The sequence below is a fragment of the Arvicola amphibius genome, chromosome X (assembly GCF_903992535.2).
Source record: "Arvicola amphibius chromosome X, mArvAmp1.2, whole genome shotgun sequence".
Lineage (NCBI taxonomy): Eukaryota > Metazoa > Chordata > Mammalia > Rodentia > Cricetidae > Arvicola > Arvicola amphibius.
The window spans coordinates 72,500,744-72,527,878 of NC_052065.1; the positions used below are offsets into that span (position 1 = coordinate 72,500,744).

Sequence of the window (27,135 nt, forward strand, 5' to 3'; positions counted from 1 at the left end):
AAGGGCGATGGGGAACATGATATCCATACTGAAATGGCTAGGATGAATTTTACTGACATCTGCAATTTACTGTGGAATGCAGAAAAGACAAATCAATAGATGGCTCAAGAGGTGACTAACTGAAGATGCGTGAATAAGCAAGTATACTGCAGTGTTCACTGCAGAAACTGAAAGCAAGACAGAAGAGGTGATCACTTCAAATTCAATGTTGTTAAAGGATTTGAAACCTTTTATCATAAAATGCTGGAACGAAACTGAGAAAAAAAGTGCTTTCCATATAAATCTGCAACCTCAGTGCCTTTTCAAAGGACTCCTATTATCAAACAAATGAACAAATAAACAAACAAACAAATGAGCGATCCCAAAAATAAACCTTGCCCTCAAGATTACAAAGTCTTTCCTCTTTTGTTGGCCTCCAAAGACTAATAAGGGATCCTTTGGTGACTGGCAGACACTGTTTTCAGGTGTTACAGTGTTAGAAAGGATTAATGCAGATAACCCAGAGAGGAAATAATGTGATATGGATACAAGTAAGCTCAACTCTGCAGGAAGGATAAGATGCTAATTAATGTGCCTGTTTATGCAGAAGCTTCTGATGAAACAGTGATTTCCAAAGGAGGAGGAGGAGCAGGAGAAGGAAACAAATCAGAATCACACCTGGGGGACTTTTTCAAATACTAAGTACCCCTGGAGATTCTGATAAGCTTCCAAGTCCCAAGAAAGAATCAAGGCGAAGCCTCTGCTACTGCTGCATCTTTATGTTGCACTTAAGTGAGAAACGTCAAGTGCTACAGATAGAGAGAAATTACCCACATCTGTACAGAGTGAGGAGACTATTAAAAATGCCCAGTCTTAGTCTGGTAGATGGTAACAACATGACTCACCTGTTAGTCTCATTCTTACTCTGAAGTATTGTGGCAATAGCCCTAAGCAAAGCTGTGCAAACCAAGACAGGTAAAGCAAGTGCTAAGATTTGTTTTCCCTCAGATAGATACTTGACTTATTGCCACATATGCAGCCTAATTGGGAGAACAATGAAGAGTGGATATTGATTTGGGACCTATTCTTAATCTTTGTATTATAAAGATTAATTTTAAAATTAGATGACATTCGCTTAATGGAAAACAGCAAAATGAAACAGTGCTGCCAGACACATTAAAATACCCTCCTGCCTACTCCTCCCACATAAGCCTAAGGAAGCCATTAAAGATTAACAGCATTTTGGACTTAGCAGAGGACCTTGCTGAGCCTCATAAATAGTAAATTGAGAAGGAACATGATATGAGTTCCTAGTTACAGGGACACAATGACCAAGCTGATCATAAGAATCACTGAAGCTAGACAGAACATTTCTTGGGCAAGGCTTTCTAAATCAACAAACCACAACTCTTATTTAGTTCTTGGTTCAATGATACGAGAGGAAAAGTAGCAAAATGACAATAAGGGAGAAAAAAAAAACACAGCACGCTTAAAATGAAACATCTGGAACTCAGTCAAGAAGAGAAAATAACAGTACTAATAGATATGCAACCCCTTTGATCTTCAGAATTAAAAGCCTAGGCAATAACACAGTATAGAAATCAGAATGAAATAATGAAAAAGGAAAATATTATTTAAGGAAATGATAAGATTCCTAATCACTGAAGGAAACAAATCTTCCTATTGGACAGATCTTGCGAGTTCTCTTAAAGGCCAATCCCAATTTTACATCCTTCAGAGAACTGTTCCAAAATGTTTCTCAATATTTCAGGGATAAACATCTACTATAGTCATTTCAACTCATTAACAGGATTGGGATTTTAGTTGTTGCTCTGACCTTTTCATAAGATGTGTATCTATCTTTCTAATTATGTACTAATTTCTTTTCTTGACAGAGTCTACTTATTCTCTTAAGAATATGTAATTGGCAAATAAAAACTAAATATATCTAAGGAATGCAACGTGATAATTTGACATATGCATACACTATGTAATGAATAAAAGAATCAAATCAACACATCCAATTACCACCCACAATTGCCATTGGGGAGGAAAGATGCTTAAAATCTGCTCTTGTCAAATTTCAAGTACACAATGAAATCATTATTACCTACTTCCTTTTTACATCCAGCTTGGCAGGCTCCAAATTGGCTTTAACACAGACCCACATCTACTTTCCTTCCTTGTAATCTATCAAACAAGGCTATGACCTGCATTTATAACTTTCCCACCCAAGTCTCTCTTCATATCTAATCTACTACTATATTAGATTCCACCTTAAAATATTTCTTATAATTAGCCTCTTCTCTCCCACATCACTGATACTGCCTTGGGCTTCTGTAGCATTTAACAAGGCAGTGGACTGCTATGAAGCTGATACCTCACTTATTCAACATAAAAATATGGCAATTGGCTGTGCCAGTACTGTTCCAGCAGGTAATAGTGAAGATACAGACACAGGCAATTTTAAAATAATAGTTCTGCTCAGCCATAAAAGGAATGAAACCACGAAGTGGTGGTACATGCCTTTAATCCCAGTACTGCGGAAGCAGAGGCAGGAAGATTTCTGTATGTTTGAGCCAGCCTGGTCTACAAAGTGAATTCCAGGACAGCCAGGAGTACACAGAAAAGTGCTGTCTGAAAAAAACAAAACAAAACAAAAACCCCCCAAAAGGTGAGGAAAGGACATTACAGAGTACTAAGGGAGGTATCTAACTCAGCTTTGAATGGATGGGCAGAGTATCAGGGAATGTAGTTTAGGGAAACTGATTTACAATGTTTGTACAGGAACAGAGTTAAGGAAACAAGTACAAGAAGGTCTCAGGCAAGAAACTCATAATCACGTCAGTGTTACCTGTCAAGAAGGTGGGAAACAAAGAAGGAAAAAGAAATGAGCGTTAAGCATTGGTCAGATATCTCCTATAAGGCTTTATGTTTATCCATTACATTTCCTCTTCACAGAGCAGAGAGCAAGGTCTGTGCACCAAAAATGCTCAAGATACCTGGCTACATTAATTGTTTTATAATGTCTTCCAGTGGACTTTAAATTGTGTAGAAACAAAAATCCTGACTGTATTGTTCTTGTCTATATTCCCAGTGCCCAATACATCCAAAACAACTAATATTTTCATGAATGGAGGAATGGCTAGATGATGAAAGTTTCTGTGCTTGTGAACATTAAAAGTAAGCAACTGTGATTCTGGAGGCAAAGAGTATTTTTCATTACATCCCTTCTTCAAAATCACTGCCAAAATTACTTACACTATTGAAAAATATAGCTAATAAGCCACAGTTTTTTTGGCAAAGGGTAGAATACAACAGGCCTTTTTTCTTTAGGGCATGACGAGGTTTCCAATTATGCATGTTACTAATGTGTAATGAACTACTTGAATGTGTAATCAATGGTTTTATGAGGTTTATCTGCTCTGCCAATATTACAAGAACCCAATAAGATATGGTTTGTCTGCCACTCTATTTTTTTATAATAACACTAGTGGATAGAGGAGTTAAACATCCTACTTAATTTCACACAGCTTGGAAATAGCAATGTCAGAACTCAAATACAGTTTATGTGACATTGAGGGCTGCACTGTTCCCTTAAGTCCCAATACACAGACGCAGGGTCTATATTTTATTTCTTTTGTTATCGCATCACAACATAGCAACTAGCATGGGAGTTGGTAAAGGGCAAGCATCTAGAATATAATTGTTACTATTTTACAAAAGGGACACCCTACAATCAGAACTTCAGTAATGGCACAAATGATGGAATCTTATGTTCAGACTAACAAACTATTATTAACATCCAAATCAGGAAAGTTAAACAGAAAAAAATATTTCTAATATCCTAACAGCAAACTTAGTAAGCCAAACAGCTGAAGTATACATAGAAGATGAACACATAGACTATTTTATAGACCTCTAGCCCAAAGTCATAGCTACCATACTCAAATGGTAATTAATACTGTACCGCTAAAGAGCCAAACTCAATTTATCTAAATTTTACCTAGTCAGCACAACTAGAAAGGAAAAAAAAGCTGCTCAAGAAAAGCAATCAGTGTTTCAAAAGAAAAAAAACAAACAAAACAGAGGGTAGAGTGCTGTAGGAAGTCTTACAGCTTGTGGTTACCCGCCTACTGGGGCGTGGACTCTTAGCCCATATATGTGGATGCAAAGCCTGCTTCGGCCCCTTCCTCCTTTTTGCTGGCTACTCTTTCAGATTGCTGGATTGTTGGATTCGATCTCTGTTCTCCGATCAAGCAGAGAATTCTGATTTGTGAGTTTACCCCTAAATAAATAACCATCTATTTCTCAATTCTGAGCTAGCATGGGATTTCTTTTAAAGCGTCCTTGCCACAGTAGAGTGTTAGAATTTGGGGGGAAAGGATTAGGAGATACCTTAAATAAGCAGAACTACTGGGTGACATAGTATGCAGAGTCTAGGCAATGCACAACACAGGCACAACAAATGAAGCAAAAATGAAAAAAATCAAGCTCTAGGCAAAAATAGGAATGAAGTTGGTTACATATTCCATATACGATAATATCATGTGCCTCCTCTCTCAAAGTTTATTTCCCACATTAATGTGTAAACAAGATATCAGCTTCAATGCTGTGGTCATTTATATTTACGTTTCTGTCAACTTTTTTAAACAGATGGTGAGAAGCAAATCACGCACACAAAGCTAAAGTCAGTCTAAGCCTCATTCATTAACTTATTAGATGGTTACTGAGGATAATGAGTGATAGACATGCCTTATTTATAAAGATATTATAGTGAGATCTTGCATTTCCTACAGAGAATTTATCAAGTAACTGTAAAAGGTGACCAGACTCACGGACTAGCATAGAGGTCCTACTTAGTGTCTGAGATTTCAGGACTCTGACCTGAAGCCTAGGCAAGTGGTAATTACACTAAATGGGAGAAGCAATGTCAAGTGTGCTATCTAGTAAGAGAGGCAAACTAAAAGAATACAAATGCAATAATTTTTTAAGTCACCATAGAGTCCTTAAAAAGAAATGACTATTGAATATACTCAACTATAAGATTAGGATTTGAAGCACAATTATCCTGTACTTTTAGGTCTTCACAATGTATCTCCTACTACTGACATTTCTCTAAAATAGTAGAGCTTAAATGAGAACAGTGGTTGGGAAAGATACATTAGCCTAAAACCAACTTGAACTCAAATTAGCTTTTGATATTTACATAAACCTGGTCATTGTTATCAGATGTATACATTTCCAATTTTAAAACACTACATGCTTTTACTTTTATATGTTTCTTAAGAAAGAACTTTAGCCGGGCGGTGGTGGCGCACGCCTTTAATCCCAGCACTTGGGAGGCAGAGGCAGGCGGATCTCTGTGAGTTCGAGGCCAGCCTGGTCTACAAGAGCTAGGTCCAGGACAGGCTCTAAAAAAGCTGCAGAGAAACCCTGTCTCGAAAAAACAAAAAAAAAAAAAAAAAAAAAGAAAGAACTTTAAAGATCACTTAAATGACTCATATGGTAAGGTAACAGGAATCACAGCACTTCAAGCCAAGATTAAAAACTATACTATTATAATGGATAAACTGTTAAAGCTTGGAAGGAATAAACGGTTCAGTAAGAGAATTACAGGCCATATCTTTAAAAAAGTTAAAAAAGAAAACAAAACAGGATAGAGCAAGGCAGTGATGGCACAGGTCTTTAATCCCAACACTTGGGAGGCAGAGGCAGGCAGATCTCTTTGAGTTCAAGGCCAACCTGGTCTACAGAGCAAATTCAAGGACAGCCAGGGCTACATAAAGAAACTGTGTCTCAAAAAAAAAAAAACAAAACCAAACAATCAACACCCCCAATAGATAAGAAAACTATGTTCATTGTTAAAATGGAGCTTAAGCAATATAACACAGCACAAAACAGACATTGTACCATTGGTTTATAAATTAAGATATAAATTGTGCAAATTGTTTATAATGTGACTACTGGCCCACATTTAAGCACATGGAATATTTTAAGATCATTTATTTCTAAATGTTAAGGAAGAGCCAGCTAAGTACATTCCAATATTATTTAACATAATCAAAGCATCAGGTCAAATCTGGAAGAAGACTCAATGGTTATTGCTGAATCCTTCTAAACTATCTTACAGATAAAAGAATTGGCCCACAACAGAACTAGCTGCCATTCACATCATTAACACGATTCAAAAGCAGAATTAACAGACCTTTGCATATCTTAGGTGTTGTTAATCAATATGGAGCTCCAGGACAGTATGATAATACAAAAGATTTTAAACTAGACGTAAGCTACCTATTACCTTAAGTTCATAGTGTCAGTATATCTGGACAAATTCATATATCACAGACTTATAATAAATTAAGATCTAGTATCCACAAACTCAGCACAGAACACAATACTCTTGCCTAAATCTTTAAATTTAGCTTACAGAGATGATCACTGTTTCTCAGTGTCATCTAAGAACAATTTATAATTATATTAGGTCACAAACACCTGTCATCCTGAGGTCCACAGTAAGAACCTGTCTCAAAATACCAAACAAACCAACACAACAGAAACTTTATTTTGACAGGAATCTACAAGAATATTTGCTCAATTCAATTTTCTTTGTCACTTTATACTTTTAAAATTACCAGTATGGAGGTTCTTATGGTTTCTAAGACCTTTATTCTTCACCTATCTGTTCCAATTAGAAGCTGGATAAGTTCATAAAAGTAGATCCTTTATTCAGAATATCTCATAAAAATGTAAATCAGATGTAAGGTAAATGTAGCCTTTATTTCAACAAATGCTATTACTGTACTAGCATACCCATTTCAAGAAAGAAGAGAGAAACAAGGAAAGGAAGGAAGGAAGGAAGGAAAGAAGGAAGGAAGGAAGGAAGGAAGGAAGGAAGGAAGGAAGAGAAGTCACCAAGAAATGAAAGAAAGAAAGAAAGAAAGAAAGAAAGAAAGAAAGAGAAGTGACCAAGAAATATGAGCCATGCAAATTTTTCATGTGACTGAGACCAACATGTGGCACTGAAGTTACCTAAAGAGTATAAAAATGATCGAAGCAAATAAACACCAAACACCATTATCTGCTTTCTGTCACAGGAAAGCATTATTGTTTCAAAATGACTGTAAAAGGAAAAACAAACTGGGAGACATAGAGACAACCCCTCCTTTACAAACTTACAGGACAATCACTCCTATATGAACTTCATAAGCCAAAATCTGAGTATCCTAAGCCTTTAGAAATAGTCTTTTATATATTATCACTTCTTTCATTTATATAGTTTGATTCTGTTCTGTTGCTAAAGATATTTTATAAGAATCTTAAATCATATGTCAATTTTTACACTACAGAACTGCAAATTTGCTAGGTATTATTTATTTCTAGCACTAAATCTTAGCTAAAATAACTACTTATAACACTGTAACTCACCTATGAGAAATTTATTCTATTTGGACTATACCCAATTACTGAACAAAGAAACAAACTGTTTAAGAATCTAGTTACAAATATTATGGCACTTGATAATTTCAACAACACTATTTTTAATACACTCCTAAAATAGTCATCTATGAAACACAGTCAATAGATACTTGGGAACATCTAAGAAAGAAGAGAAACAGCAGTTTCAATAGCTCTAAAAACTTTATTCAGTTGACCTATTTCTGTTTCAAGGTAAAACTTAGAAGTTGTATGATCGTGTTTTACTGAACTTAGTTCAGACAAAGGTATATACTAGTAATCAATAATAAACCCTAGAGAAAATAATTAAAATACAAAATAGAGGTAAATAGACGGTACTCGGCTAGTGTAAGAAAGCGGGTAAATTCGTCCTTTAATCCTTTACCAGCTTGTAGGCCTGATTCTGTTGTAAAAGAATTTATCCTCAGATAACAGGGCAACATAGTTTATGACAACAATCTACCTAAAAACTCATTAAAGTCTTTTCTCTTGAAGTGACATGCATTATCAGCAGAGATTAATCTGATGAGTCTTCAGGTGAGCTCCATTTTTAAAAATGCAATAACAGAGGGCTTTGTTGTCATCTGATGAAAATCAATTAGAGGAGGTAAGGCCACAAGGAAAACTAACATCACTCATCACCTACCCCAGGCAGCTGAAATGATTTGTCTTCCAAGCTTGAATGATCAGGAGCTACAGTCATATTGCAGGGAAATTAATTTAGTTTCTATATTCTGAACTCACTTTCCTTGTTCTGGAAGACCTAAACACAAATTACTTTTAATCAAGGTTGATATGTTATTAATACCAAGGAGGAACATTCAAGAATCACTTTTTAAAAAGCAACTTCTATGTTTTTCACCCGTGTGTCGTGTACACATATAGGAAGGTTATGTATGGCATACTTACTTTCTGGATTCTTTGTCCACTACAAGGCACTGTACAGAATGGCGAAGACAATAGATTCCACCAAACACAGCACACATTCTAGAAAGAGAATAGAAAAATGAGAATTAAGATAATTGAGTTGAAAATTAAGGTAACAACATTTAGTTATCTTTTTTATTTTTTGGTTTTTGGAGACAGGGTTTCTCTGTGAACATTTAGTTATCTTATACATAGCAAGAGGGATTATAAAAAAGAAATCCGATAATATATATTTTTCACTACTCATTTAAAAATTTCTCAGACGTAATATTAAAAATTTCTTCATGCAACAAAGTGATCATGATTAATAATATAATATTGATCTAAAATTGTGATCTGGCCAAATGTGTCGCTAAGCAAGAGTTAAATGTCCCCCTAAAGTCAGCTCCTGCAGTTTCTAAGGTACATAAAGCATAAATACCCTCCAGAGGTGATGTAAGATGAACCACAACTACAACAAACAACAACAGCAGAGAAGGGTAATGAAAGATGGAACAAAGAGACTTCAGGGAACTTCTGAAGAAATCACTTACCATAGAGGTAAACAAAATCCCCAGAAGCCAAGACAATAATAACTAGGCACCGAGAACATGGCATGAGTTAACAAGCAGCAGAAGCTGTAAGGAGTTTGCTGTGCCATCCAGCTATGCACTAGCGATTCAACACCCACATAGGGAGAAAAAGCCTGAAGACCTAAGCAGAAAAGGAAATCATCTTTCATGATATTTCATTGTTTAAGGGATATACTTCAGTAAAATGATGTAGAAAAGAAACTCACTCATTAGTAGAGTTGCAGGAGTGAGTGGATGGGGGTATAGGTAAGCAGAATGCTCATTTGTCTTGAATCTTGAGCAGACGAAACATAGACTTCTCTACTCATAACTAAGGTTTCCCCTCGCTAACATTGGAAATTTGAAAAGATCACACCATTAAATGATGCAAAACACCCCTTACCAAGGAAATATCAAGAAAAGTGGCTCTAGGTAAATGATAACCCTAGACTTCAACTAGGGCCATATGAGACTTCCATAGGTTAGAATCTCACAATGATGATTTTAAAACTTGAAATTATCCAGTACAAAAGGAAACACATCAAGCCTCAAGTGAGAATTAGCAGACACAATTTAACAGCAGGCTTAAACCCATAACACCTTATTCACATAGAATTATTAGGTAGAGGTTATAGGTATACATAAAAAGGATTAAACAAAACTGTGAAAAAGAACAATGGAATATCAGAAAAGTGACTATGGTAGGCTGATTTGTCTACCAGTAGATGTCCACACCCTAATCTCAGAGATATATAGACATGGTACACTGCCGTCGTAAAGGAATTTATAAGTACAATGCATTAAGGTTCCTGCCATCAGATTATCCTGGTGAGCGCAACACAATTAGAGTGCTCTTCAAAGAAGCAGGAAGGTTAAAGTCAGATATAAAGATGTGCAGATGAGCACGGGGGTCAGAGGGAAGCTGTTTGTATGAGGTGGCCCCTTGCCAAAGAATGCAGGTGGCCTTTTTAAACTAGAAAAGGAAAGGAACAGAGCCTTCCTTCGTGCCCTAAGAAGGAATGCAGTCCTGCTGGTCCCTTTCAGACTGCTGACCTCCAGGAATGCAAGATAATAAATTTGTGTTGTTTTATCCTACTGAGTCAGTTAGTGCAGAAATAGGAAATTAAGAGAAAGATATATGTATACATAGAAATGTTTATGAAAAGAAGCAGCAATATGTATCAAGGTAAAGAATGGGTCATGACCAAGAGATTTGAGGACAGCAAGTTACATTTATCAGAAGAACAATCTCTGATTCGTACTGTGCTCAAAATCAGTTTCAGGAAGAGAACAGGCATAAATAGGAAAAGCAAAGCTAGAAGAAAATACAGAAGATATGGAGTCAGGAAAGAGATTTATCAACAAAACACAAAACTCATCATTAAACTGAGAAAATAGAATAACTTTAAACATTTAAACATGTTGACAAAGTTTTTTTTTTTAAAAAAAGGCAAGCCACAGATACAAAAAGAGATGTACAAATACATTAGTACTTTGTTACAGTAATCTCAAAATGCAGCAAAACCTATTGCTATGTAGATATTTTAGGTAATCCCTGCTATATGTATGGAAGACGATGTAGGCAACTTTTTCTTTCTTCCTGTACACATTTTAGGCATTGTGGTTAAGGAAGAATTTTGACTGCCTGAGTTCATATGCCAACTATGCCACATACTAGCTGTGTGACCATGGAAACAGGATAATCAGCTCCACTGTATCTAATTTCCCTCACCAGCTTTATAATACCACTTATTCACATAGGGTTCTTTTGAAGAAAAAAACAAAATAATATCGTAAAAAAGTTATAAAATATACAATATACAGAATTACAAATATATTATATGTTCATTTTAAAATAGTCTTTTTATATACCAACATGAAATCAAAAATATCTAGAGAAGAAATAAAAAATAAATAGGCATTTATATACACAATAAAGAAGTTTCGTTTAACCAAAGAAGATCTAAGATCTAGCCATTGTCCTGAGCTTCCGGGAAGTGATCTCTATGCCCTCTAAATGTCATGCCTGAAAGAACTGTTGTTGTTTGCCTAGAGACACTGGTTCAACAGACAGCTTTAAGAAATCAATTTAGGGTAAAGGCGGGGTGAGCCAGATAGTTTTAGGATGGGGTAGCCAAATCAACAGTTTGAGCAGGGACAAGAGCTTTGGCCATATGACAAATAATCAACTAAACTCCAGGACTGGGCACTGACCTCAGCTTCTAGTGAAGTCACACTGAAGCAACAATAAGAAAAAGGCGATTACTGATGCCCGAGTGAGTTTTCGTGGCTGGTCATACATGCAGGTCATATACTTGCATTGGAGAGGAATAAAGCTCCGATTCTTCAGTGAGGAAACATGCTAGAAACTATACATTTGGAATCCCTCAGTGTTCTGCCCTAAAACCCTTGAATTTCTTTACTGTTCCTGCAGAGGTTTGGTGTAGGGCCCGGGTCTACCCTTGTTCCTGGGGCTCACCTTGAGGACGGTTTCTGGTCAGATGACTAAGCATCCTGTTTGTTCCTGTGCTCCCTCTGCCCCGCCTGGTGATTTGTTGTAGGGCATTGTTGACTCTATTGTTGGTATGGTAATTTCCCACCTGCCTAGGTGGGAGTCCTTGTGCAGCAGTTAGATATGGTAATTTCCCACCTGCCTGGGTGGAATTCCTTGGGCAGGAATGGGGTATATAAGATTTTCCCCAAGGCTAAATAAACGACATTCGGCTGATCTCCTTTCGAATGACCCAGGTCTCTTTGTGTGTTCTTTCAATCTCCAGGCCCTTGTCCGACTCGCATAATGTACAGTGGTGCGCGAACTGTACTGAGGGGGTAACACAGAATCGGGTGTTACAGTTTGGTTCTTAGAATCTATATCAGGAGGCTCACAAACATCTATAACTTCAGTATCAAGAGATCTGACGACCTCTTCTGGCCTCCCTGGGAACTTATATGCACATGCTGCACATAAATTCATGAAGGCATACATACATCTGAATAAATAAAAATAAATGAGTAAATCCTTAAAAAGTTATTAAAATCTTTAAAAAGTAATTAAAGTAAATATGCCCAAATTTTTTGTTTTGTTTTTATATTTAAATTATTTTATTGTTTTATTATTATTATTTATTAAAAATTTCCACCTCCTCCCTGCCTCCCATTCCCCTCCCCATCCCTCTCCAGTCCAAAGATCAGTAAGGGTTCCCTGCCCTTTGGGAAGTCCAAGGTCCTCCCCCCTCCATCCAGGTCTAGGAAGGTGAGCATCCAAACAGGCTAGGCCCCCTAAAGCCAGTACATGCAATAGGATCAAAACCCAGTGCCATTGTCCTTGGCTTCTCAGCAGCCCTCATTGTCTGCCATGTTCAGGGAGTCTGGTTTTATCCCATGCTTTTTCAGTCCCTGTCCAGCTGGCCTTGGTGAGTTCCCATTAAATCAGCCCCACCATCTCAGTGGGTGGGTGCACCCCTCGTGGTCCGGTCCTGACTTTCTTGCTCATGTTCTCCCTCCTTCTGCTCCTCATTTGGACCTTGGGAGCTCAGTCCGGTGCTCCAATATGGGGCTCTGTATCTCCATCCAACACCGGATGAAGGTTCTATGGTGATATGCAAGATATTCATCAGTATGGCTATAGGATAGGGCCATTTCAGGCTCCCTCTCCTCAGCTAACCAAGGAACTAGCTGGGGACATCTCTCTGGACACCTGGGAACCCCTCTAGAGTCAAGTCTCTTGCCAACCCTAAAATGGCTCCCTTAATTAAGATATATACTTCCCTGCTCCCATATCCACCCTTCCTATATCCCAACCATCCCATTCCCCCAAGCTCTCCCTCTCCTCCCCTTCACACTTTTCTCTCCCTATCTCCCCTTACCCTCATCCCACCCCACCCCCAAGTTCCCAATTTTTTGCCTGGCACTCTTGTCTACTTCCAATACCCAGGAGGATAACTATATGGTTTTCTTTGGGTTCACCTTCTTATTTAGCTTCTCTAGGATCACAAACTATAGGCTCAATGTTCTTTATGGCTAGAAACCAATTATGAGTGAGTACATCCCATGTTCATCTTTTTGGGTCTGGGTTACTTCACTCAGGATAGTGTTTCCTATTTCCATCCATTTAATATGCCCAAATTTTGATATTTGACAAGACCGAGTACACTGATGTTTTTATTTTAGTCTATATCAAGAATGTGTTTCATAATCTATCAGATGTTAAGACATTGTAATCAACAGAGTCTAATGAGACTTAGAAAAAATAATTTCCTGGTTGGACTCTGTAGTTGCATTTGCCATGTGGTATTCAGCCTTCTGCTTTTGGCAAGAGAGTACTGACCTACAAGAAATCATGACTAAGGTAATTGTAATTTTCACTGTCAATTTCCTGCTGATAATGGAAGAGTTCGCATGAAGCATCATTGGTCTACTTCACACAAATAAGCTGAATTAAATTCAAAGCCTCCCCAAATGCTCTCATTTGTTTGGAGGATATATTTACATTGTGAGTGTGGTTGCAACAGTGTTTCTGAGCTACTCAGAAGTAGTGACAGATGCTCTGGCACCACAGGACCTACAGAACTTTTCATCTCAGACTAGGTCACATTCTCATGTTCACTCCTCTCCTATCCCCGCATGCTCACAGCAATAGAGAAAAGGTAAAGTAGCATCAATTCTCCACGGGGATATGCTTCTTAATTTTGAAAAAAAAATCTGACTAAATTAAAGTTGTATTAAGTAAAAATGTTATGAAACATGTCACAGAATATTACCACATTATCAAAAGATTGCTAAACGTACTTAATGAAACATGATTTTTACAAAGACGTCTTTTAAGTTTCTGTATGAAACATGCTGTTATTTTTGCATATATTATCTAATATTTTTCTGAAAAGAAACTTTTACAAAATCTGAGTTACATGAGGCCTCTATAATTCATCAAAAATTACCTGATTTTGCTGGGCGGTGGTGGCGCACGCCTTTAATCCCAGCACTCGGGAGGCAGAGGCAGGCGGATCTCTGTGAGTTCGAGGCCAGCCTGGTCTACAAGAGCTAGTTCCAGGACAGGCTCTAAAAAAGCTGAAGAGAAACCCTGTCTCAAAAAACCAAAAAAAGAAAAAAGAAAAAAAAATTACCTGATTTTGAACATGATATGATCTATCAACCATTGCTCTACACACTATAGAAAAAAAACATGTAAAGAAGGTAAAGGCCCAGATGACCAAATAATGTGAATGGAATGGAGTTTTACAAAGAAGTTTAATGGCTTCACACGGTCATGACCATCCAACCAAAATCTCTCCAAATTTTAAATGAGAACGTAAGTATTTAGTGGTCTTGCAAAGAATAACATCTACTATAAATATCCCAGACTGCAAGGTTATACACTTACAGGTTTACAATTTTCATACTGCTGTTCTTTGGGCTTGTCCGCTGGGAAGGGGAAACACATATAGTTTACAAGGGCGGTATTTATTCTCTCTCACATATCTATTTGCCTTATGCATCTTATGCTCCTATCATGAAACTCAGTGGTTTGTGTCAGGCATAAGAAGAACATTCATCAACTATTCTTTGTGACTCATTTCCGTATTTTGCCTTCAGTGGCTTTTTGTTTGTTTGATTGCTGGGTGGTATAAGATGACAATTAACAACAGAGGAAACTTGGTAAAGGTGGGTAGGAAGCTCAACAGTGTGTTCTTGAGAGGTATATTCAAAACTTAAATAGTAACCGTGGTAGTGGCAAGTGGGGAAGGACACGTGAAGAAACAAGTATGCTACATTCAGGTTACTGGGGCACAAAACCTGTAATATAAAAAAAGAAGGAATCATGGCTATTACTGAATGCTTTCTACATGCTATATATACTACATGTATGAACATGATACATGTTATAATCTTCCCACGAGACAGAGACTTACAAATTTGGAACTACGCACATGCATGCGCATACACACATACACACACACACAGAGAGAAAGAGAGAGAGAGAGAGAGAGAGAGAGAGAGAGAGAGAGAGAGAGACAGAGAGAAAGACATGGACACACAGAGATGTCAAATTTGCTCAGGGTCATTTAATAAATGGCAATGCTGAGAAAGAGACTGAAATGAGATGATTCCAGAGATTTTTATGTTAGCTATTGTTTCTGTCATTATGGAGAAAAGCTAGAGTTAGATGGCCAAATTTACTCCTCAAGTTGTCCTACCCCTGTGTGCTTGCAAAGATTATTAGCCTTTGCTGGAGAGGATGTGGAGTAAGGGGTACACTCATCCATTGCTGGTGGGAATGCAAACCTGTGCAACCACTTTGGAAATCAGTGTGGCGGTTTCTCAGGAAATTCGGGATCAACCTACCCGAGGATCCAGCAATTCCATAATACCGATTACAGTGACAGAACCTGAAAGCAGCTGGATTGACAAGCAATAATCAACATCAAAACTTTAGCTCACTAGAAATCAAGTGTCCAACTGTAGTCACAATATGCTAATTGTAGGGATCAGTTTCTGAAGATGGTCATGAAGTCAATGTGTACATCAGCCATGGGGCCTACTTCCTTTTTGTTTCCCTCACTAATAGTTCTATAATGATGTTCCAGTTCTTGAGATGATAAAATGGGGATAATACTTACCACAACTTATCACACATAATTGTTTCCTAAGATAAAGGAGTCAAAGCATATGAGATGAAGTGTTCGCTATATTGCAACGTTAGCTACCACTTCCTGAAGCAGAGCCAAAGTTTACAGATTTTATTACTTATAAGCAATTGGTGGCCTAGACTGTTGAAAGTGTGTAGTAATCTGCCTGGGTGTTCATGATCTGTATTTTCTTCTACTAGAGTTTAAACAACATAGGTACCTGGTGAATGCAACCATCTTCCCCAATGAAATATGTGCCAGGTCCATGAGAACTATTTGTGCTAATCACAACGCACACTGACATTTAGCCCTTCATTCCCAAATATTTATGGAATTAGGCCTACTGCCCAGTAGGTACAGTCCTAGTCTGTTGGGACACAACAATGAAGACAAAGGCTGTTGCTGATGGCATATAACTTTTCTAGTGTAACAATAGACAATGAAACATAATTAAAGACTGTAGTTTTCCCGAAAGCAATGGAACAGCTTAATGTTAATGTGATTTCCAAGCCAGAGTATAAGACAAACTGAACTGATAATTGAGCAAAGAACCAAGTAAACAGAAGAATGTGACCATGTAAAGATGTGGAAGAAGAATATTCCAAGCAGAACAAATTGCCAATTCCAGTACTTGAAGTATAAAATGGCTCAGTGTATTTGAAGAAAGAAAAATGACTAATAGGGCTACAATGAATATCAAATAAAGTGATATCACAAAGTATCACAAAGAAAGTAAGAGATCTGATAATGCAAGGTTGAAGCTGGGGAATTTTTTTCTTCTTTGGTGGAGCCACCCGAAATTTATTCATGTTTCTACAGACTAACCATCATTGATGTTCATAGAAGTAACCCCAATAAAATATACTGGTTTCATTATAGTGAGTGATGATGAGAACCTAAACACAGTAGTGACAATGCAGACAAAGAAGAAAAGACTGGGGCCAGATTTAAGACACAACTGCTGAAGAACTGGATATGGAATATAGATTCCCCAAGAACAATTCAAGAAAATTCATAAAGTTCTAAGTATAGTGTTTCCCTTTGAAACATATAATAATCAAATGCACCTTCTCAAGTCCAACTGTCTTCCTTCAAGAGCAATGCTTTGAAGGAGTATCCCAGAACACTCTTTCTCTCTCTCCCCGGGGGGTGAGAGGTGGGGTGTGATTACTAGTTAGTTGTCACCATTACCAACAAGCACTATCTCTTGGCTTTTCATCAACAGCACTACTTAACACTATGTATATTCATTTCCAGATGGGGATACAAAGATTAGTTTGTGTTCCTTGAAGAAGTTACCATGGACTAGAAAGGACACAGCACTCTTGGTAACCTAAGAAATTATCAGGCACGTATCTGAACGTAGTGTGGGGCTTCTCATGCAGACTTCAGCCCCAAGGAAATCAGGCTAGACACGGCTGTCACTCTTAGAAGGCATAATCATCATGCTTAACTTAGGAAAAAATTGCATAGCCTTCAGAAAGCTCACTCCCAGAAACTGCCTTTATTTTATACATCTTACCCATATATCTTGCCTCTTCTGTTCTTGGTGCCACTCTGTAGATGATATATTCACTTTTTCCCAAGCTTTTCCAGATGTCCTTAAATTTAACCTTCTCTAGGAAAGTCACAATACAACTATGTACTGGATGACAGAAACAGATCTGTATTAATAACTGCACCAGGGGTTCAGAATAACTTAGCATAAATTATAGAACACTAGTCATCATTCAAGCCTTAAAAAATAAAGCCTTTCAAAACATTGGGGGTCAATTTGTATGCTTCCATCACAAGCTAGACTACAGACCTACAGTTCACATGTTTGCACAAGGGCTCTAACCATCAAGCCCAACCCAGTAAGCTCCTAAATCCATCTTATCACAGTGATACCAAGAGTACTAGGAATGGAAAGCGTCCGTTTTCTGAACTAGTCTTAAAACCTAATTTCAAGAATGCTCTAAATAGTCAAAACACTATGACTATGGTGGCAGATCTAATTAATAAAATTATTAATGATCTTTTAAAATCAATTATATAAAAAACTCCATTGACTATCCAATTTCCTTTGATTCATCTTCTTTCTCTGCCTCTTGCTCAGCAACGTAGATGACATACCCATTTCTGATTTCGAGTTTGAGTAACCCTTGTGTGAATCTTTTTTTTCTTCCATTTTTCTACCTCACACTGAAGATCCAAATTTCACAATACATAGACAAAAAGAAATCTAGTCTAAACAATGACAAGAATATGCTTGTCTATTTAATTGGTGATGTCCAGTAGTATTATATGGGTATTTGTGAGTACAGAAACAAGAATAATCTGAACTATACAAAAATCAAATTCCCTTTTGGATAAGCACCACATTTATTATCGGCTTATCTGTTGTTATCTAAGTCTATCCTATTTATTGCCTACTGTGGGTAGTGCAACAAAAGCATGAATATATAGTTATTTCTGTGATATTTTAGCTCAAGAGTCTTTCAAGTAATGCCCAAGGATGGTAGAGTTGTGTGACAGTTCTATTATCAGGTTGTAAATTGTCTTTTAAATTTTGTTGAGAATTTCATACATGAACACTGTATTAACATCAAATCCCAACTCTGCCTCCTCCCTTATCTTTCACCCTCTAAGCCCCTCCCAAATTTATTATCTCTTCTTTATTACTGTGATGTGTGTATTCTAATTTGTGATATTTTCTCTATTGTTACATGCATGCATGCACACACACTGCCTACTGAGACTATTTAATGTTACTTGTATGCATAGGAATTCACAGATGACTACTTTGTATTGGTTAGCCAATTAGGGGGCTCATCCTATGGCAAACTGGTCATCTCTTTCTCAGCAGACAGTAATTGCTATATGTTCTCTCTTATTTTCAGTTTCTAAGGAACTTCCATATTGACTTCCACAGTTTTGCATGTTTACATTCCCACCAGCAATGCATATTGATACTTCTTTCCTACATCCTCCCAGGCATTGTTTGTTATTTGTTTTCTTAATGAAGGCAGGAAAATGGGTGGTGCTTGAGATAATTTGTTAAGTGAAGTTAGCCAGATGCAGAAAAATATCAAATATTTTTTCTTGGGCAAAGAACATAAACTTAACATTGTGCATGCATGCAAGGGTGTGTATGCATGTGCAGGACATGAAAGTAAAAGGGGGCTCTGAGAGCAGAGGAAGAGCTATTAATGTTGGGAAGGAAAAGACAGGGTCGGGGAATCTATGTTACATGAAAGCAGAAGGGGAACTATGGGGGAGAGGAAGTGGAGCAGCAACAGAGGGCAGGAAGGAAGGCAGTGGGAGAGAGGTAAATAAGTGTACAACATACAATGTTATATTTTTCTTAAAATGCCATAACAAACCATTACTTTGTATGCTAACTTTAAATTTCCCATAAAAACAAATTCAACAAAAGAATAAAGTGAATGACTACAACCATCATCTTCTGACCTATACACTGACTCCTAGGTCCCTTTCACTATTCTGAATATTGTGCAGCAAGATCACGTCTTATAAATCCCTAAATGTCAACTGTAAATTGAAAAGCAGATAGCTAGTGAAGTGGGAACTTACTATGCTGACTCCCCTATCATTTAGGAAAATATTTCATGATTAAAAAACAAAACAAAAAAACTAAACACTGTTTCTTGGTAAGCCTACTATAAAAATCTCACCATGCAAGTAAGAGCTCATTTAAACCACTCTCTTCCTTCCTTCCTTCCTGTGTTTAAACCAGATCTGTATGCATGACTAAACATTATCCCCAACCCCATGGTGAGAGAATATTTATTTTTTTAAAGCAGTCTTTGATATAAAATGTTATCAAAGGCTTTTTGAAAACTCGAATGTTCACCGACTCCCCCTTGTTCACACCATATTTACTCTTGTCAAAGAACTTTTAGAATGTTAAGGTATAATTCTCTCACAAAACCCACGTTCTTCCCTCCTGTGGATTCTATATTCAAGAACTTTAACTTTCTGCTATTTATTACAAAATTAACTCTCACGCTCAATTAATAGTTTGCCTTACTGCTTTGTCACTCCTGGACTATTTCTTGAAACTATATACCCTGTACACCTTTTCCACTCCACATGTCAACTCATTTCCTTTTAACTGCCCCCACGCCAAACAGTTCAGGATAGTGTTACCATATTAAACTGTAATGGCTGAAAAAGCACATCAGAACCCAGTGGTCTGTGATCTCAGATACAGGGTTTCCACTTTGAATCCTGTGTTAGCACATATGAAGTTGTGTGGTCAAATAAAAACAAAGGGTGCCCAGCTGTGATAGGCAACTCCTGGCTACAACCTTCAGGCCTCAGTACAGTCTAGAATGGTCCTAGCCAGGGACTGAAAGCACAATTCAGCTGCTGTTCACCTAGAGTTGGACATTTGGCTGAAATCAAGTCAATCAGTTACTAACTGGCCACCGTTTTTGAACTGTGTTAGCTTAAGAATGAGTATGAAAGAGTAATTCATGGATTTAGCCTTCTGATGAGCATGAGAAAAATGCTGTGCGTGTAACAATTAGAGGAATATTAAAGATGAAACTATCCAGTCCAGACACAACAAGGAAGTAATCATGCATTCATTAGAGAAGTTACAGAGGTTTATTTTTTGTTGTTGTTGCTGTTGTTCTTGTTTTGGTTTTTTGTTTTCTGAGACAAGGTTTCTCTTTGTAACAGTCCTGGCTGTCCTGGAACTTGGTTTGTAGACCAGGCTGGCCTTGAGAAGTTACAGGGTTTAAGTATAAGCAAACCTTTCAAACACAAAAGGTTAATTTGCTTACCTAAAAAGCTGATGTTTTTTGTTTGCTTGCTTTTATTCATTCTACATACCAACCACAGTTTCCCCACCCTCTCCTCTTCTGGCTCTCCTCCTCACCTCTCCCCAATTCAACCTCCATCCCAGCATTACCACTCTTGAGCATATACCCAAAGGATGCTCAATCATGCTACAAGGACACTTGTTCAACTATGTTCATAGCAGCATTATTCATAATAGCCAGAACCTGGAAACAAACTAGATGCCCCTCAACAGAAGAATGGATAAAGAAAATATGGTACATTTACACAACGGAGTACTACTCAGTGGGGGAGGGGGAAGCAGGCAATGGCATCATGAAATTTTCAGGCAAATCGATGGAACTAGAAAAATGCAGATTGTTTCTAATAATCAGAGATGGTTGAAGACCTAAGAAGATGGTTCAGTGGTTAAGAGTATTAGCTGCTCTCACCGAGGATCCTGGTTTTATTCTAAGCATCAGCACAATACTTCACAACAGTCTGTAACTCCAGTCCCTCTTCTGACCTACACAGGCACTAAGCACACATGAGGAGCACAAAGATATATTCAGGCCCTCATGTACATGTAAAGAAATAAGTATTTAAAACTTACTCTATTGAAAGATACCATCTTCCTAAATACATAAGCAAAATTGTTGCTTACCTAGAGTGAGGAGTTGCCAAGTGGCAGACCAGAAGAACTACCCTGCCTATTACTTGTTATAACAGTTTAAAAAAAATTGATCTGTGGCTCCTTTAAACAAGAGGAACATCAAGCTGATCTGGGAGTGATGAAACTGCAATCAACACCTATGATCACACACGCAGCAGCTGCTGAGTTATGAACACATGCTCTACAGGTCACCACAGACTTTTCCACTCCTCGACGTCTTCTTATAGTCCATTTAATTTCTTTCTATGATCTCCTTTGTTTCTGCTATCTGCTAAGTTTTCGTTTTGATATTTCATTCATGGTGTCATGAATGTTCCATACTAGATGATATTCAGGAAGTTCATTAAAATCTGAAATATGAGTGCTAACAGAAGGCTTCAGCCACCAGAAACACACACACACACACACACACACACACACACACACACACTCACACACGAGCAGAACTGGTAAAATTCTGAGTGTATATCCACTTAACTACCTTTAGAAGACTTAGGGGCTGGGAAGATGGTCGAGTGGGTAACATATTTTCTGTATAAGAATAAGGACCAAAGTCTAGATTCCCAGCAACTGCATAAAAGCCAGGCATAGTGGCATGCAGCTGTAACTTCAGAGCTGTGCAGTATACAGGTCCTGATAGTTTTCTGGGTAGGAAACCTACTAGCTTCATGTTTGGGAAGAGATTTGTCTCAACAAATGAGGTGAACAGTGATTCAGGAAGACACCAGATGTGGACCTCTGCCCTCACACAACCCGACACACGTGATAGAAAAAAAAATAAAACATATAGAAAGAGAAAAATTGTACTTTATGCTCTGAAATGCCAAAAAAAACATTAAAAAATGCATCAATAGGTTTCTTTTTTCCATTTCCATTCTGTTCTAGCAATAAAAGGCTTTTGGGAATGTCTATGATTCAGGGTTATATTATTCATTTATATTTTTCTTAAAAAATCAATGTATAAGATGGTGATTAATCAAAGTTTAAAATTCATTATGAATCCATCTTATGTAGAATGCTACCATATTTCAAAAATATTTTAAAGTGATTTTTTTAGTTATTTACCAGGTAATATCAAAATAATCCTTACATTTCATGGACGTTTATAGTTCTCAAATTAGCACAGAGAAATTAAAACACTGGAAGCAAAGCAATGATCACTACTCTGACATGAATATATGGATCTGACTAATGATATCAGAGCACAAAAAAGTTTCCTCATTTGTGGGTATGGCTTTCTTTTATAAAAATTTGAATTTAAGCCGGGCGGTGGTGGCGCACGCCTTTAATCCCAGCACTCAGGAGGCAGAGGCAGGTGGATCTCTGTGAGTTCGAGACCAGCCTGGTCTACAAGAGCTAGCTCCAGGACAGGCTCTAAAGCTTCAGAGAAACCCTGTCTCAAAAAAAAAAAAAAAAAAAAAAAAAAAAAAAAAAATTGAATTTAAAAGACAAAACGCCATTTTCAAGCATTTACAATAATTGCATCACATATTAACTTAGAAATGACACTTTGTCTTCTAATTTCACAAGCCTTGAAATTTTTTCAAAAGTAAATTCACTTTATTTTAATAGACTCTGATAGAATGTAATGGTTGACTGCACAAAAATATTGCTAGGGCTAATTTTTCAGTATAATCAACTGTATGACAAGGGTAGCCAACACCTACTGTTACCATAGAGGAAAAACACACAGCTCAGGCTCAAGAGTTTCTCGTGTCCTCCATTTTTATGAAAGTTAAGAACATGGAAATTGTCTCTGAAAAAGATGAAAAACTGAAACTATTGACAGAGATTGTTTGTTCCAGTTATTAAATTGCCTTTATAATTACAAGCTCAAAGAAAATCCATAAACCAACATAATATTCATAAAATATATTTTTCAGATAATTGTGTATATTTGGAGTATACCCGAACTCTTTGATGCTATTAACCCCAAAGAGCAGACAGTTAAGAAAATATAACTCTAATTAGTAGAGTACAGTTCCAACAGTGATTCAGATATTACTGAAACTACATACCAACAATGGACTGAATTTCAACTTTGCCCTGGTGACATCAAATAGTATTATAGATCAATTAAGAGTCATGAAAAAAAATTTGGCTGGTAGCCCTCATCATACATAGCCTTTAAAACAGCAATTTTAGTTCCTATCAAGGTAAGAATCAGGAGTTGTAATTTTTTAATACAGCTGCAAAACAATAGGACCCATTAATAGCTGAACTTTTGACAGCACTATTCAAGATGATTTATGAGTTTGTATATAATTTGATTATTCTATTAATTCTGCTGATTACTGCTTCAGCTAATAAAGTGAAGGTCACTTCCAAAATAAATCTTCATTACATTTCACAGAAAGTAACTGCCTCCAACTAGTTGTTTTCTTTAATTAAAAACTAATGTAACAAGAAAGAAGATAGGCTTCAGGGTTACTCATGTGTTGTACTGTGTGGATATAACATACAGAAGGCAAATCCAATGCAATACAAAGCGTTCCTTCATCTAATACTTTAATTTCAAAACTGGAAATATTACATTTATTTATACTAATACTAAAATTACAAAACCCAACTCTACTAATGTTTTAAAAAATTAAAAAGAATATTTTAATTTATAAAAGGATATTTTAAAAGTCCCTAAACACATATTATAAAATGTAAAACAATGTTTTCACTTCTAAAATTATATATGTGGGGTTATGTCCATGAAAAAAAGAACAGTAGACAATCATTGCCTTAACCAAATCTTTTGTAGACATAGAAAGAAACTCTTTATGCTCCATAAGATAAATAATGGGCACAGGGCCCCGAGAGGTTGGAGAGAGATCAGAGGAAAAATGGTCAGAGCTCATATTAATACATTATTCTTATTTAATCTATTTTTACACACAGAACATTTTGTGTCCTAGATTTAATGCTTCATTTTATTATTTTTTTTTAAAGTTCCTCAGCCCTTCAGCTTGAGGTCCTATCATCAAAGCTGATGAATCATATAACCGCATCAAACCAATAAAGCAAATTAAATGATGCATATTTTCCCACAGAAGTAAAAAGCAATCCTCAAACTCAGGAAATAACATTTCAAAAGACTAAAAGTTTGATTATAATAAATTATAGAGGTGCAATAATACCACAAAGAAGTAGGCAGCAACAACTTTCATGCATCCTCAATTGGGCTTCTACCACATACTATATTTGTGTTTAACTGCTTTGCCCCACTATAATAGCCTTCCCTTTTATAGATTCAAAAAGATTCTGCATTCCAGCTATATACCTAATGGTACTTGGCATTTAGAGCGCTCTTCCCAAAACCTTAAAAACTCATGTTGTTTCATCATACTCTAGCACCACACTCAAATGTTACCTACCTTCCTGAGTAGGCTTACATACCCATTACCCTCTATCACCTACCATATGTCCTTCCCAACAATCATTGCATGAAAAAAAAATCCCTCATTTTTCTCACAGAACATTCACTCCAATTATTTCACTTGTCTCCCAATGTTCTTCCCCCACCTCCAAAATCTCTTTTCATCAGTTAGTTTATAATGAACATGAACATCTACCAAAACACTAGAGAATTTTTTTGGCAAATTAAAATTTTTATTCTAAACTTGCATGTGATAAAGCAAGGATCCTGTATTTATAGTCAGTTGCTCCTAATTGATTTGATGGTGGTGGTGGTGGGGATTCACAGGCCACAGAAAACATCTAAGACTATTGCAGATGTAGTGGTGGTGGAAAACAATGAACTAACTCGCCACACTCTTCCTAATAAAGTCCATACTTTCAACAGATTTAGAGTTCAGTTTGTGGTCAAAGAAAAGCCAGAAAGAAAAAGATGGTGGGAAGCAGAGAGGGAGAGAATACATTCACCATTTCTTTAAGGCAAGTTCTGTGCTAGGTACTTTTCTGACAATTTGACACCAACTAGAGTTACCTAGTAAGAAGGAGTCTCAATTGAGAAAATGCCTACATCAGGGTGAATGACAATCTGTAGGGAATTTCCTTGATTAAAGACTGATGTGGGCGATGCCACTGCTGGGCTGGTGGTCCGAGGTTGTATATAACAAAGCAGGCTGAGTAAGCCATGGAAAACAAGCTACAGTAGCAAGTGTTCCACAGTCTGGGCTTCAATTCCTGACTCTGGGTTCCTCCCTTGAATTCCTGCCCTGACTCCTTTCAACGATGGACTGTGACATGGAAATGTAAGCCAAATAAATGCTTTCATCCCCAAGTTGCTTTTAGTCAAATGTTTCGTTGCAGCACAAATTAATTACCTATTTTAACATTTTCCCTCCAGGACACTCAAATCTTTATCAAGAAACTTGAGAGCCTGTTTAGAAGTTCTAGGAAGGAAATGAAGCTACTCCTACACACGATTGAAGACTAGTCCTCCTCTATAATGGAAGAAGGGTGGTCCTGTTCCACTGAATGCGCAGCTCGGGGAAGGATGTAGTGGTAAGCCAGAAAGTGAACACACTTAATCAGCCAACCAGAAGAGCAAAATCAATCCTGGTGATTAATGTCACGGCTAGACTGTCCTCACATCGATTTTATCAAGTTATTTGTAGAACTATCAGCTTCCCCCTTTATTTCATAACATAAGATCTAAAATTATGTTTTTACTTTTCATTGAAGTAGAAGGAAACATACATTTCAGTTGTTAAACAATACAATTTGTATCTAACAAGATCAATAGTAAATTATCACCTCTACCTGACTAATGGTTTAAAAATTTCAGGCTTGGTACTCCAAGAGGTAGTGAGAACCATGTTTCCTGAAGGCAAAATAAAGTGGAATAACAGTGGGACCTATGCAGAGCCCCCAGGTTTTCTTATCTGTGCTAAAAGCCATAAAAGCTCTCTGGGTACTTGTCTGGAAATGAATGCATGAATGACAGAAATGTGTGTTGGGATAGAGATGGGTTGAGAGCTACTCACTGTACAAGCCTGTCAAGAAGGAATTGTGCCAGAAAGATAACTTCACAGCTACTCAATCAGCTTTCATTCAGCTTCTGACTCTTTTGTTTGCCTGATTTCTGAGAGATAAGTAAGGTGTCTTTTGACACACCAAAATGGCATTATGCAATTAGGGTCATATCCATAGATTATAATTCTTTCATAAGTTTCACAGAGTGGGTATTCCTTAGAAGTTGAAATTTAACCTGCTGAGGCTGGTGGATTATTATCTTTTAACCTTACCATCTAAGAGAACTTTTCAAATGCAATGCTCATAACGATTTTCTTAGCACATTTGTTTGTGAGTAAGAGCATCTGCAACTGAAAAGCACAAGCATTTGCTTTCCTTCCACTGCCTCTGAATATCAGCTGGTTTCAGTGAATTCATTGATACCAAAAAAGAAAACAATAGTTCCAAATTTACATGCACAAGAAAAATAACTTTCTACTCTAGTAAACATTTCAAAAATAAAACAAGATTTCTGTCTATTTTTGTTGTTATTAGACTTACTATAAAATAAAAACTATATCAGAGATAGCCAATATATTATCATTTTATTTATTAAAAAATTAAGAAAGAGGTTACACTTGATTGGTCTGTATTATATAGGCTTTGCCATGGTTTGCTGGTTTCATACACCACCACAGTTATTTCCAAAATACAGTAAATATTTCCTTACTTCTGCTTTTGGCAAATAAAACTAATATTTATTTTTACATATATTTACTAGGAAAATAAGTACACCATGACACATACACTACCACAGTGCAGGAAAGAATGAAGTCTAAGTTCACAAACGTGGCAAGCAAAGAGTTCCTTCTAGAGAGAGGGAGAAGTACTATAAGAATATAGACGACAACAGCAGCTCTGATCTGAGTATGTTTTAGGCCTACTGAAGTATGACTTTAAATGTTCATCATTTTGAAATATCATGAAGGACAGAAATATTGTAGTCAGAATGTTGGCCTTGTAGACATTAGGCACTTCTGGCCTTTCTATTATATCAAAATCTCAAAACATAATATCACCATAACATAACTTGAAGACTATTTGAAGTAACAGTGGCTTGAATGTTGTTAATTTATATGTTAGGCACTAATATCTTTGCAAATATCTGTTTCCTTAATCCTTTTAACAGCTCTGTGAAGTATATAGTTTAAAACATAAAATCAAA

The 27,135-nt window shown here is 36.9% G+C and overlaps 1 protein-coding gene across 1 annotated transcript in view; it reads right to left on the reverse strand.

Moving 5' to 3' along the window:
- The window catches only part of Chm (CHM Rab escort protein), a 166,086-nt gene that overhangs the window by 38,675 nt on the left and 100,276 nt on the right, over nt 1-27,135 (reverse strand). Inside the window, exon 9 of the mRNA XM_038317308.1 lies at nt 8,347-8,424. Coding sequence (XP_038173236.1) covers nt 8,347-8,424 — 78 coding nt within the window. The remainder of the gene's footprint in view (nt 1-8,346; nt 8,425-27,135) is intronic.